General features: G+C 40.2%; 1 protein-coding gene across 1 annotated transcript in view; it reads left to right on the top strand.

Moving 5' to 3' along the window:
- The window catches only part of rspo1 (R-spondin 1), a 41,543-nt gene extending 26,337 nt beyond the window's left edge, over positions 1–15,206 (top strand). The window contains exon 5 of the mRNA XM_062992144.1: positions 15,052–15,206. Coding sequence (XP_062848214.1) covers positions 15,052–15,206 — 155 coding nt within the window. The remainder of the gene's footprint in view (positions 1–15,051) is intronic.
- Positions 15,207–15,418: the final 212 nt, after the last annotated feature.

Genomic DNA, 15,418 nt, shown 5'->3' with positions numbered 1-15,418 from the left:
TGCAGTTTGGCAGGATTTGAACATGCTTTTGGCTGGAAATTATTAGGAAATTCTTGCAAACACGGATTTGGATGAAGGCATTTTTCAGGCAACAAGCAAATATATCACTCATGCTTCTCCTGTGCTCATGTTTGAGCCAAATCAAGTTTGTGTGGAATCAAGTCAAGTTTGTGTGAAATAATTTCCAAAAACTTCATAGTCACTATGTTTTCATTCTCAATGGAATTGGAGAATTAATACCCACTATTTGTCTTCTTTTAAACTAAGAGGACAGTGACCCAAATATAACACTTATAAAAGAGCTTTAATATACACCGATCAGGCATAACATTAAAACCACCTCCTTATTTCCACACTCACTGTCCATTTTATCATCAAGTCCATCTGTTTCTCTTCATGCTTTTTTTGCCTGCTTTCACCTTGTTCTTCAATGGTCAGAACCCCCACAGGACCACCACAGAGAAGGTATTATTTAGGTGGTGGATCATTCTCAGCACAGCAGTGACAACGACATGGTGGTGGTGTGTGTTGTGCTGGTATGAGTGGATCAGACGCAGCAGCGCTGATGGAGTTTTTAAATACCATGTTCACTCACTGTCCACTCTATTAGACACTCCTACCTAGTTGGTTCACTTTGTAGATCTAAAGTCAGAGATGATCACTCATCTATTGCTGCTGTTTGAGTTGGTCATCTTCGAGACCTTCATCAGTGGTCACAGGACGCTGCCCATGGGATGCTGTTGGCTGGATATTTTTGGTTGGTGGACTATTCTCAGTCCAGCAGTGACAATGAGTTGTTTAAAAACTCCATCAGCATTGCTGTGTCCTATCCACTCATACCAGCACAACACACACTAACACACCACCACCATGTCAGTGTCACTGCAGTGCTAAGAATGATCCAACACCCAAATAATGCCTACTCTGTAGTGGTCCTGGGAGAGTCCTGACCATTAAAGAACAGCATGAAAGGGGGCTAACAAAGCATGTAGAGAAACAGATAGACTACAGTCAGTAATTGTAGAACTTCAAAGTGCTTCTACCTGGTAAGTGGAGCGGATAAAATGGACAGTGAGTGTAGAAACAAAAGAGGTGGTTTTAATGTTAAGGCTGATCAGTGTAAGCTGTCTTATTAAAATTATCCGCTGCTTAACATTTACTCCTATTCACAGCATTACAATAGACAAAAGTATTGAAGTAAAAGAAAATGGAGCAATTACATGAAAATCATACTCGTGGAGTTACTTTGAAACTAGGTTCAGGTATGCAAAACCATTTACTGGTGTCTGGAACTCTCGCAGTTAGTTAGTGACTTTGCAGGAAAGTTAAAACAATACCATGCAGTGTCATATGTTTCTGTTTTATGCCAGGCCATTATTTTATAAACATAATTTAAATGATTACAGTTTGTTTTAGACGTCAAACTCCATTACATGTAAAAATGTTTAAAATTGTACTGCCAAAGTAAGCATTTTAAAGGAAAAAAAAGATACTGTTAGCAAAAGATCACTCAACATTTCTGTGTTCTGATCACCTAATTAAAAAGTGTAAAGGCCATACTTTTTGAAAATAGGATGTTTATTGAAAAAGATACAATCACATAACATACTAATTTCATTAAACATGGCCAATGCACAAAAATTGTGTAAACATTCAAAGTGAGTGTTATGTAATGCTACACTGTTTTACAGCTTTCTTGCACGCAAATGTTGATCTTTTCATAACACCTGTATAAGTGTTCTGAGACAATCTGTGGAAACTTGACTCCACCAGAATCATTTGTTCATATATTAAAACAAAGAACACTATGCACACTATTGGATTATTGATAAAATGCTGGCATTAGGTAGTTGGACATGAAGGAAGGTGAAAAGAACTTGTTCAGATTGGCCAGATTGAGGAACAGAGCTGGGAGAGATATAAAGCAGGTTAGAATGATTAGAATGCAGATGGGAATAAACTGAAAAATGAGGAGAGTGTACTGAGAAGGTGGAAAGAGTATTTTAAGGAGCTGATGAATAACGAAAATGAGAGAGAGAAGGTTAGATGACGTAGATGTAATAAGACAGGAAGCCAAGATAACATACCAGTGGAAGCATGGAAATGTTTAGGAGATTGCAATAGAGCTTTTAACTAGATTGTTTAACAAAATCTAGGAATGTGAGAGAATGCCTAAGAATGGAAAAGAAAGGTGTTAAAAGTGGACACGTTTAAATACCTAAAGTGGAGAGTACAAAGTTATATAGAATGGGGTAGAAAGGTGAAGAAGAGAGCGCAGACAGGGTGGCGAGGATGGCATGGAGAGGCAGGATTGATTTGTGATAGAAGGGTATCTGCCAGAGCGAAAGGGAAAGTTTACAAGACAGCAGTGATGTCTGCTATGTTTTATAGCTTGAAGGCAGTTTCACTGACTGACAGACAGGAGAGGGAGCTGGAGGTGGCAGAGATGAGGATGTTACTATTCTCATTGGGAATGATGAGGATGGACATGGTCTGGAACAAGTTTATTAAAGGGACAGACCAGGTGGGATTTTTTTTAGAGACAGAGTTAGGGAGATGAGATGAAGATGGTTTAGGCATGTGCATGGGAGGGAAGAGAGTTATATTGAAAGAAGGGTGCTGAGGATGGATCCGCCAGGCAGGATGAGGAGAGGAAGGCTAAAAAAGAGGTTTATGGATGCAGTTAAGGAGGACATGCAGATGGATGGGGTAACACAGGAGGATGCTGTGATCTGCTGTGGTGACCACAACAAGGAAAAGCCTCACAATAAGAAAGATACAATGATGTCACAACGTAGACACCAAAACCCCACCCTTAAACTCCTGTACTGATGAAGTCACCCATTCAACAACATTAAGCCTCCACCCAGCAATTTTCACAGCATCCAAGCCACTCCACATACTAGAATGCTTTATCAGGATTTCAAGCAACCAAAAAGTGACACTGAAATCAGTTAACCTTAAATCAAGCCCCTAGAGGAGAAAAATCAAACCAAAGCTGTTTATTCACCAAACACAGCAATCTCAACCATTCCAAGGCAAGTCAGACCAAACTTCCAACACTTTCCAGATCTCACAAATAATGTCATCAAAAAACCATCCAGCCTCTCATATACCCCTCATAGTCTGCCTGACTCTTTCTACTAGGATGTTACCATCTAATCTCCATTTAATCTCGACAACCTAGCAACCAAACTATTAATCAGGGACACTTCAAACCCTTAAACCACACCATATTACTTCACTGTCACATGTGGATATTCATTACTTTAAGTAAAAATCACCTCTACTTCTCTACCTTCTTATTCAAGCTCCTCACATCCAATCCTGCAGCTCTCCAAATCTACCAAATGCAAACATCAAACTACTTGCAGCACTCTCAACCAACATCTGGTTCAGACGGAAACGCCTCCATTATTCCTTACCACACGAAATGCCTCCTATCAACCAAACAGCATTTCAGCAATTACAGCATTCCATCTGCGCCATCACATCCCACCACCAGCGTTTCCAGCAGGCTCGTCCATTCAGCCTCGCAACCACTTTACCCACCAGATTCTCTCCTCCCCATTAAAACCCTCTGTATACGCAAATACACTCTGTATACTGCATTCTAAATATGGCCACAAGCCTTAGGTTAGCATTTTACTTCTGGCCCTGCAACAAAAATCCCACACACCATCCACACCTCTTCAACCTCACCCAAACAAGGCCATTCAGTCTTCCTAACCCAAAGTCTACCAATTCAGCCACATCCAATACAACTTGTATTATTCATGAACACAGGTACCTAGTTTGCAGGCAACAGTTCCTCCGCCTAAGTGGCAACCCTCCTAAAACATCCTTCCGTTATTCACTCAGGCTTGAAGCAACATTCAGATACAGAATACAACACTACGCAGCCCAAGGTCTCAACGTATCAGCCATTGTAAGCATACCACTGCTAAAGGATGCTGCTATAGTTCAAGGCTACAACATCATAAACCTTGCTGTCACTACTTACAAGCAGCAACTCAACTAACCACATATGCACGTGTCTGCTTCTTAAACATCCACATCCATATACTTTCTTCTCTTAATAGTCCCAGCTCTAGCCTTACCACCCCAGTGTTATCCACTTCCTGGTGTTGGACAGTAAAGAATTAGTTTCCCTTTTGAGCCTGGTTTCTTTTAAGGTCTTTACCTCATGCTTTCTTTTCTCAACAAGGAAAGCATGAGTGTCTCTTCCCATACTGTCCTATGAGACTTTTAACAAACATTCCTGTAAGGGGGACTCATAATCACTAATTCATTAATCACTAATTCTCTAAAGGTGTGGTCTGCACTATTAAATGACAACATTTGTTTAGAATTGTGTAGAATAATAAAATAGCCTGTCTGAGCTGACAAAAGAAAATGTATGAACTGATTAAATGTATGTGTCAACTGGCATCTAGCATTTGAATCTCAAATGATTGCTTAACCATCTACTGGCTTTTACACACTGTGTAGTGTACTATATAGCTCATCTTAAAACATTTTGGATTTGATTGCCAAAAGCATTAACAAGTTCCAATAAAATCATTTAATTAAGCCGCTCAGGTGGCGCAGCAGTAAAAAACACATGCTAGCACACCAGAGCTGGGATCTCGAATACATTGTATCAAATCTCAGCTCTGCCATCCAGCTGGGCTGAGCGGTCACATGAACAACGATTGGCCTGTTGTTCATATAGGGGTGGGGCATTAAGCCGGATAGGGACTCTCTCTCTCTCTCTCTCTCTCTCTCTCTCTCATAACTGATGCAAATACGACCTCTGCTGGCTGGTTGATGGTGCCTGCACAGAGGCGGGGAAAAGAGTGCAGATCAGGTTGTGTCTCTCCGTACCCAAGGCTGATTCGCATATATGCACTCGTCTAGTGTGGGTGACAAAATGCATAAAGCTGCTGCCCACGTCTCGGAGGGGGTGTGGGTTAGCTTCATGTTCCTCAAATCAGAGCGGGGGTCAGCATTAGTGGAGAGGAAGCATGACACAACCGGGCAATTGGACGCGCTAAAAAGTCAGGGGAAAAAGAGGAGAAAATGCATAAACAATGTATATATATACAGTATATATATATATATATATATATATATATATATATATATATATATATGTGTGTGTGTATATATATATATATATATATATATATATATATATATATATATATATATATATATATAAATATATATAAATATATGTATGTATGTGTATATATATATATATATATATATATATATATATATATATATACAGGGGTTGGACAAAATAACTGAAACACCTGGTTTTAGACCACAATAATTTATTAGTATGGTGTAGGGCCTCCTTTTGCGGCCAATACAGCGTCAATTCGTCTTGGAAATGACATATACAAGTCCTGCACAGTGGTCAGAGGGATTTTAAGCCATTCTTCTTGCAGGATAGTGGCCAGGTCACTACGTGATGCTGGTGGAGGAAAATGTTTCCTGACTCGCTTCTCCAAAACACCCCAAAGTGGCTCAATAATATTTAGATCTGGTGACTGTGCAGGCCATGGGAGATGTTCAACTTCACTTTCATGTTCATCAAACCAATCTTTCACCAGTCTTGCTGTGTGTATTGGTGCATTGTCATCCTGATACACGGCACCGCCATTGGATGCACATGGTCCTCCAACATGGTTCGGTAGTCCTTGGCAGTGACGCGCCCATCTAGCACAAGTATTGGGCCAAGGGAATGCCATGATATGGCAGCCCAAACCATCACTGATCCACCCCCATGCTTCACTCTGGGCATGCAACAGTCTGGGTGGTACGCTTCTTTGGGGCTTCTCCACACCGTAACTCTCCCGGATGTGGGGAAAACAGTAAAGGTGGACTCATCAGAGAACAATACATGTTTCACATTGTCCACAGCCCAAGATTTGCGCTCCTTGCACCATTGAAACCGACGTTTGGCATTGGCACGAGTGACCAAAGGTTTGGCTATAGCAGCCCGGCCGTGTATATTGACCCTGTGGAGCTCCCGACGGACAGTTCTGGTGGAAACAGGAGAGTTGAGGTGCACATTTAATTCTGCCGTGATTTGGGCAGCCGTGGTTTTATGTTTTTTGGATACAATCCGGGTTAGCACCCGAACATCCCTTTCAGACAGCTTCCTCTTGCGTCCACAGTTAATCCTGTTGGATGGGGTTTGTCCTTCTTGGTGGTATGCTGACATTACCCTGGATACCGTGGCTCTTGATACATCACAAAGACTTGCTGTCTTGGTCACAGATGCGCCAGCAAGACGTGCACCAACAATTTGTCCTCTTTTGAACTCTGGTATGTCACCCATAATGTTGTGTGCATTGCAATATTTTGAGCAAAAGTGTGCTCTTACCCTGCTAATTGAACCTTCACACTCTGCTCTTACTGGTGCAATGTGCAATTAATGAAGATTGGCCACCAGACTGGTCCAATTTAGCCATGAAACCTCCCACACTAAAATGACAGGTGTTTCAGTTATTTTGTCCAACCCCTGTACATATATATATATATATATATATATATACTGTATGTATGTGTATATATATACATATATATATATAGTCAAGTCAAGTCAACTTTATTTATATAGCGCTTTTTACAATATACATTGTCTCAAAGCAACTTTACAAAATCCAGGACCAACAGATACAAAAACCCCTGTTGAGCAAGCCGAGGGCGACTGTGGCAAGGAAAAACTCCCTGAAAATTACAGGAAGAAACCTTGAGAGGAACCAGACTCAGCAGGGCCCATCCTTCTTGGGTGGCCTGGAGGATACTTTAAATAAATACACGATTTACACAAATCATACAAACACAGAATTAAATGATCTAAAAGTCATAACTGGTAATAAATAGATAAATAAACAATTAAATAATAATAGAGTTGTTATCCGCTCTAGTCTTCAATAAAGTCTGTAGTGATTTCTTGTCGTTGCAATTACTCCAGACCCGTCACATCTGACAGGAGCAGCATCGTTGTCCCGGCAGTCTCGACTTTAATCCTTAACCTCGGCGGGTAAACAGGTTTCCATCAGAATGCCCTCGGGGTAAAACAACAGAGAATGTAGTTAATAATGTACAATGCTAGTTGACAAACAGTTTTACAGAGAGTTTTAGATTCCGGCAGCCCTAATTATTACAGCATAACTAAAAGGGAGAGCAAGCAGGTAACAAGGTCATGAAGGCTTTCACAGGACATCAGCGCCCATCTCCCCACCGTCATCAAACCTGAGTGATCGGACAAGAGAGGCAGAACGACAGCAACCCAACATCCCTGATCACCACAAGTTTCTATGACCAAGAACCCCCAAGCTCTGGGCCTTTGTCTATACTAATCAAAAGCCTGAGAAAATAAATATGTTTTCAGTCTAGACTTAAACATTGAGACTGTGTCCGAATCCCGAACAGAGGCAGGAAGATTATTCCAGAGTTGTGGAGCTTTGTAAGAAAACGCTCTTCCACCAGCCGTGATCTTTTTAATTCTAGGAACTATAGGTAACCCTGCATCTTGTGAACGAAGTGGACGCGCTGGGCTGTAGTGATTAATAAGTTCACTCAGATACTGTGGAGCCAGACCATGTAGCGCTTTATAAGTTAGTAAAAGTATTTTGTAATCAATGCGAAATTTAACTGGCAGCCAGTGTAGAGATGATAGAACAGGAGTAATATGGTCAAATTTTTTAGTTCTTGTTAGCACTCGAGCTGCTGCATTTTGAACTAATTGGAGTTTGTTTAAGGATCTACCAGAGCATCCAGTTAGAAGAGCATTACAATAATCTAACCGAGAAGTTATAAACGCATGGATCAGTTTTTCGGCGTCATTAACAGATAGTATATTTCTTATTTTAGAAATGTTACGCAAATGATAGAAAGCAACTCTAGTAATATTATTAACGTGTGTATCAAATGAGAGATCTGAATCTATTGTGACACCTAAGTTTTTTACATCTGGGCTGGGAGTAACAGAGAACGTGTTTAAGTTTAGCACCAGGTTAGACAACTTGTCTCTTGCAGCTTTAGAGCCAACAAGTAAAACCTCAGTTTTATCTGAATTAAGTAAAAGAAAATTACACGACATCCAGTTTTTTATGTCGTTTACACAATCTTCTATCTTACTGATTGTGTCAGTATCATTTGGTTTGGCTGATATATACAGCTGTGTGTCATCTGCATAGCAGTGAAAGTTTATGCCATGTTTATAAATAATTTCACCTAGTGGAAGCATATAGAGTGTAAATAATAGCGGTCCCAGTACCGACCCCTGTGGAACACCATACTTTACTTTTGTAGTTTCCGAGCATTTATTATTTACATAAACGAATTGAGAGCGGTCAGTCAGATATGATTTAAACCAAGAGAGTGCGAGTCCTTTAACACCTACTGTATTTTCTAGCCTCTCCAGTAAAATGTTATGATCGACCGTATCAAACGCTGCGCTAAGATCTAATAGAACAAGAAAAGAGACACATCCATTATCAGAAGACATTAACAACTCGTTAACTACTCTAATTAATGCGGTTTCGGTACTATGGTTGGGTCTAAATCCTGATTGAAATTTTTCATGAATACAATTTTCATTCAAATAAGAACATAGCTGTTTGGAAACGACTTTTTCTAATATCTTTGAGACAAAAGGAAGGTTTGAAATTGGCCTATAATTAGCTAGTACATGTGGATCAAGATTAGGTTTTTTAATCAGGGGTTTAATAACAGCACTTTTAAACAATTTAGGTACATATCCAAGGCTAAGGGATGCATTGATTAATGTTAGCAGGGGCTCTACAATAGCTGGGAGTAAATCTTTAAGTAGACGAGTTGGAACAGGATCGAGTATACACGATGATGACTTCGATGATTTAATCAACACAGTTAGTTCATTTTGGGAGATAGGATTAAAGGAATTTAGTTGGATTAACTCGTTACTGTTATCATCACTGTTCTCACCAATGCTGCTCGGAGTGAGTCCATACTTAACATTGGCAGGTGACACACTCTGACTCTGAAGTCGTATTTTTTCTATCTTGTCATTAAAGAATTTTTAAAAATCATCGCTGGTACAGTCAGGCGGTATATTAGATTCAGTTTCATTGACGTTTTTAGTTAATTTGGACACTGTCTCAAAAAGGAATCTGGGATTGTTTTTATTTTTCTCTATTAGGGACGAATAACATAAAGATTTAGCTTTTATAAGTGCATGTTTATACTCAGTTAGAGCATCTTTCCAAGCAATCTTATACACTTCCAGTGTAGTGTGACGCCACTTGCGTTCTAATTTCCGTGCTGCTTGTTTAAGTGCGCATGTGTGGTCATTGTACCAAGGAGCAAGTTTTTTCTCCCTAATCAGTTTAGTTTTAAGTGGGGCTACGTTATCTAAGGTTGCGCGCAATACAGTCTCTAGGTTTTGAGTTGCCTGATCTAGTTCTTTAGGTTCTGATGCTGGTATATTTGGTAATTCTGGTAGGCAGTTTATGAACGCTGCTGCAGTTGCAGATGTAATAGTGCGCTTACATTTAAAACGATTTGGTTGCTGTACCTTATTGGACAGGGACACTTCATAAATTAGTAGAGAGTGATCAGAGATTAAGTCATTCTGTGGTACAATTTCCAGGTTGTCTATGTTTATACCATAAGTAAGTATTAAATCTAAGGTATGTTTACAGCGGTGAGTGGGTCCTGTTACATTTTGGGTGATGCCTAAAGATTCTAAAATAGAGTCAAACGCAGTTTTGAGTGGATTACATTTATCCTCATAATGGATATTAAAGTCACCAACAATTAAAGCTTTCTTAGTTGATAAAACTAATTTAGAAAGAAAATCGGCAAATTCGTTAAGAAATTCTGAGTAAGGACCAGGGGGTCGATAAACAGTAACCAGCTTAAACATACTAGTTTTATCAGATGAACATTTATTGGTTATGTCAGAGATAAGAACTTCAAACGAGTTTGTTACGGGAGTTGATTTTACAGTGAGACCTATGTCCTTGTCATAAATTGCGGCTATTCCTCCACCACGACCACTAAGACATGGCTTATGTTCATAACTGTAACCCGGAGGAGATGCTTCATTTAAACCTAGATACTCATCAGGTCTAGCCCAGGTCTCAGTTAAACAAAGTGCACTAAGACTATTATCTGTAATTATTTCATGATGCTCATTTAGATAAATTTTAATTAAGTTATTATGACATACTTTTTGATTTTGTTTTGGCTTACACCTGCCACGGTAAACAGACACAGTCTCAATGGTTTGTGACCTAAGGATTCCGGGTGACGTCCGATGGCGACTCGCAGACAGTTGGTTAGGCCTGTTAGTCTGCTGCCTGGTCTTGGCTCTGGATAGTCATTTAACACTATCTTCCGCTACACTAACGCGGTGGTAAAGCCTGTCACCTATGCTGCAAGAAATGCGAGCAGCACCCTCCCACGTGGGGTGGACACCATCCCGCTTCAAAAGACCAGGCCTTCCCTCAAAGGTGGACCAATTATCTACAAAATCAATGCAGTTTTCTGAGCACCATTTAGACATCCAGCGGTTCAGCGACAACAACCTGCTGTAGGTTTCGCCACTGGGTCGAATCGGTAAGGGGCCAGAGCACACTACTGCCTCAGACATCGACCTAGCTAACTCACACACCTCTTTAACATTACTCTTAGTAACCTCAGACTGCCGTAAACGAACATCATTAGTGCCGACGTGGATAACAATCTTCGAAAATCTACGATTAGCATTAGCCAGCACTTTCAGGTTTGCTCTGATGTCAGGCGCCCTGGCCCCCGGAATACAAGTGACTATGGTTGCTGGTGTCTCTATGGGGGTTGCAATACGCACGTGTCGGAGCTGAGAATCTCCTATAACCAGAGCACTTACATTAACAGGCTGCTCAGCTTGTGGCTCACTGAGTGGGGAAAACCTGTTGGACACGTGCAACTGAGATGGTCGGTGCTTTGCCCTACGACTATGTCGCCGAGACGTCACCCAGTCGCCCCGCTGTGAGGGCTCTAATGCCGGAGTCTGGGGTTCTATACCTGAACTGCTGGCATTCGGGACTGCTACAGCTGAAACTAAGCCCTCACTAGAAGTGGTCTGTTCTAACGCCCGAATGCGCCCTTCTAACACTGAGATCTTCTCCGTCAGACTAACAACTAATCTACACTTATCACATGTAAAGTTATCACTAAACACGGAGAAGGAATAACTGAACATGTTACACTCGGAACATGGATATAATGCTCCTGCTGGGGCCATAATAACAGAGAAATGTACTTAGCTTTACAAGATGAGTTGGAGATGATGTTTATGTTGGATTCACCGGCGCTTCTGCTGGTAGTCACAGAAGAACGGCTTTAATTCCGGATGAAACAGGCGATGATAAGCTGGAATACAAAAACCACCAACCAAACCAACACAAACGCGCTTCGTTCGGACAAAAGCGGCTGTAATTCTAAAGGAGAACGGTGTTATGCGCTGGTGTACTAAACAAATAAACGCGCTTCCTACGAACAGAAACGGTTATAACTCCCCACAAAACAGAGGTGTTTTAAGAGCTGAAATACAGAACACAACCAAACACAAACGCGCTTCGTGTGGACCGAAAACGGTTTTAATTCTGGATAATTAAGATGTTTATGCGCTGAAGTACAAAAACAAACAAAACCGGCTTCGTTCGGATGCCGGTAGCAGAAGTTTCCTAGTTTCCAACACAGCACGAATTTACGTTAGTAAACACAAGCGCTTTTTTACGATAAACAAAATAAAACTAAATCAACAACACACGGAAGATTAACGTGTATGTATATATATATATATATATATATATATACATACATACATACATATATTTATATATATATTTATATATATACGTATATATTTATAACTGTATATATATTATACAGTATATATTTATATATATATATATATATATATATATATATATTTGATCCCCTGCTGATTTTGTAAGTTTACCCCCTTACAAAGACTTGAACAGTCTATAATTTTTATGGAAGGTTTATTTTAACAGAGAGAGACAGAATATCAACTAAAAATCCAAAAAAAAAACATTAAATAAAAGTTAGAAATTAATTTGTATTTAATTAAGGGAAATAAGTATTTGATCCCCTACCAACCAGCAAGAATTCTGACCCCCACAGACCGGTTATGTGCCCATGAGGCACACAAATTAGTCCTGTCCCTGTATAAAAGACTCCTGTCACAGAATCAGTTTCTTCCGTTCAAATCTCTCGACCACCATGGGCAAGACCAAAGAGCTATCAAAGGACGTCAGGGACAAGATTGTAGACCTGCACAAGGCTGGAATGGGCTACAAGACCATCAGCAAGAAGCTTGGTGAGAAAGAGACCACTGTTGGTGCGATAATTCGAAAATGGAAGAAATACAAGATCACAGTCAATCACCCTCACTCTGGAGCTCCATGCAAGATCTCACCTGGTGGGGTAAGAATGATTCTGAGAAAGGTGAGGTCAGTACAGAATTACACGGGAGGAGCTTGTCAATGATCTCAAGGGAGCTGGGAGCACAGTCACCAAGAAAACCATTAGTAACACACTTCGCCGTAATGGATTGAGATCCTGCAGTGCCCGCAAAGTCCCTTTGCTCAAGAAGGCTCATGTACAGGCCCGTCTGAAGTTTGCCAATGAACACCTGAATGATTCAGAGAAAGCTTGGGAGAATGTGATATGGTCAGATGGACAATCTTGTCCCTGACGTCCTTTGATAGCTCTGTGGTCTTGCCCATGGTGGTCGAGAGATTACAACGGAAGAAACTGATTCTGTGTCAGGAGTCTTTTATACAGGGACAGGACTAATTTGTGTGCCTCATGGGCACATAACCGGTCTGTGGGGGTCAGAATTCTTGCTGGTTGGTAGGGGATCAAATACTTATTTCCCTTAATTAAATACAAATTAATTTATAACTTTTATTTAATGTTTTTTTTGATGATTTTTTGTTGATATTCTGTCTCTCTCTGTTAAAATAAACCTTCCATAAAAATTATAGACTGTTCAAGTCTTTGTAAGGGGGTAAACTATATATAAAATATAAAATATTTATATATATACACACATATAAATAAATCATTTAATTAAAATTTAACTTGATGGGGTACAAGGTGATGATCTAAATGTTCATAATTGTCACTGTACATATTTTTTTTTTTTTTTTTTTTTTTTTTTTTTTTTTTTACTATTTTCATGTTTTAACGTATCAGTAATATTGCAAAAAAATTAACTTAAAGTTAGATACTGTTACTGGTACTTACAAAATGGTTTTATAAAACTCTTCCCTACTTGTTCACATGTTTACAGTCTCCTTACGAGACACAAAACAGAAAAGCTTCTTGGCTGTGTGCAGTATAAAGAGAGCACCAGGTTCTGGACAACAGAGTGGTTGTAAGTCTCATGTCATCCAACACAAAACAAATGCTGTACAGCACCTTACAATGTTGACTTTGTTTCCTGGGAACACCAACACTCACAACAGCAGCTTTACACATCAGACATCAGTCAGCGGAGATGATTTGATGGTCAAGCAGAAGTGTGTATTCCTTTCTCACTGTTTCATACCATGCTATGGTTGAAATGGTCCTGCTGAGCATACCTGGAACCAGGCCAGCCTGGTTAAGATGCTACATTGTGCATATGTGACTTTTACACACAGAAGTATGAATTTTCTAAACAAACGGAACCTACAGTTATTATAATCAGGCCTGTTAACTGTAATTTCTCATGTCCCCTTGATTTTGAAAGCCTCTTAAATGGACGTTTGTGCTGATGAAGTGGTTTTGCACTTAAAATAAGTGACAGATGCATACACACACTGAGCTTAGCTGCAAGAGGGAATGTGTTTGAAAAGCTACTCACCCGGCTTTAGTAAAGGGTGTCAAGTTCTTGATTATTATTGTCTGGCCCACAGTTATTGCATACAGTGTGCTGCTGTGTGTTCCCTGTCAGCTTCAAGCAGTACTGTGTTACATCATGATGACATTTACATACAACATAATTTTTCTTTAAGACCACAGTCGATCAAATGAAATAGATTTTGTTTTTAGAATAACGTCTTGGTCCAAATGGTGAACTACACCGATCAGCTATAACATTAAAACCACCTCCTTGTTTCTACACTCACTGTCCATTTTATCAGCTCCACTTACCATATAGAAGCACTTTGTAGTTCTACAATTACTGACTGTAGTCCATCTGTTTCTCTGCATGCTTTGTTAGCCCCCTTTCAGGCTGTTCATCAATGGTCAGGACTCTTCCAGGACCACTACAGAGTAGGTATTATTTGGGTGGTGGATCATTCTCAGCACTGCTGTGGCACTGACATGGTGGTGGTGGTGTGTTAAGACACAGCAGCGCTGATTGAGTTTTTAAACACCTCACTGTCACTGATGGACTGAGAATAGTCCACCAACCAAAAACATCCAGCCAACAGCGCCCTGCAGGCAGCATCTTATGACCACTGATAAAGATATCAAAGATGACCAACTCAAACAGCAGCAATAGATGAGTGATCGTCTCTGACTTTACATCTACAAGGTGGACCAACTAGGTAGGAGTGTCTAATAGAGGACAGTGAGTGGACACGGTATTTAAAAACTCCAGCAGCGCTGCTGTGTCTGATCCACTCATACCAGCACAACACACACTAACACACCACCACCATGTCATTGTCACTGCAGTGCTGAGAATCTCCACCACCTAAATAATACCTGCTCTATGGTGGTCCTGTGGGGCTCCTGACCATTGAAGAACAGGGTGAAAGCAGGTTAAAAAGGTATGTAGAGAAACATATGGACTACAGTCAGTAATTGTAGAACTACAAAGTGCTTCTATATAATAAGTGGAGCTAATAAATGGACAGTGAGTGTAGAAACAAGGAGGTGGTTTAAATGTTATGGCTGATCGGTGAATATTTCAACTTGGTCATGTCTGATTATTACAAAATAAACTCAGAAACTATGTTACAAGTTTTCTAAAAGTATGGATCTGCTTGTTTTATCCAGGAGACAGGGGAACGATGTCAAAGAACCACGGAACGTCAAATGGCAAAAGCCGTGGACGGGACTCAAAGGAAAGTGGCAAAGGGGGAGGCAAGAGGAAAAAAGCTCAAAACCCACCTACTACTGCACCATCTATGACAACAAGCACTGTTACTTGACTGAGCATGAGTAGATAGTGGGGGAAACGTTGGAAAGTACATGGTCCATCCTAAAGGCTGCTAAGTGTTGCTCACTGTGACACTTTTAAACTGATGTTTGAAAGGAATAATGCTGCTGCATATTAATGGAAATGCTCAAAGGGAACTGGAGGATTGCTGCAATAAAATCATGTGTGTACTGTATTATGTTTGAAGTACAGTAGAAAGAATAT

The sequence above is a fragment of the Trichomycterus rosablanca genome, chromosome 3 (genome assembly GCF_030014385.1).
Source record: "Trichomycterus rosablanca isolate fTriRos1 chromosome 3, fTriRos1.hap1, whole genome shotgun sequence".
In the NCBI taxonomy this organism is placed as follows: Eukaryota; Metazoa; Chordata; class Actinopteri; order Siluriformes; family Trichomycteridae; genus Trichomycterus; species Trichomycterus rosablanca.
This window is presented reverse-complemented; position numbering and strand designations above follow the sequence as displayed.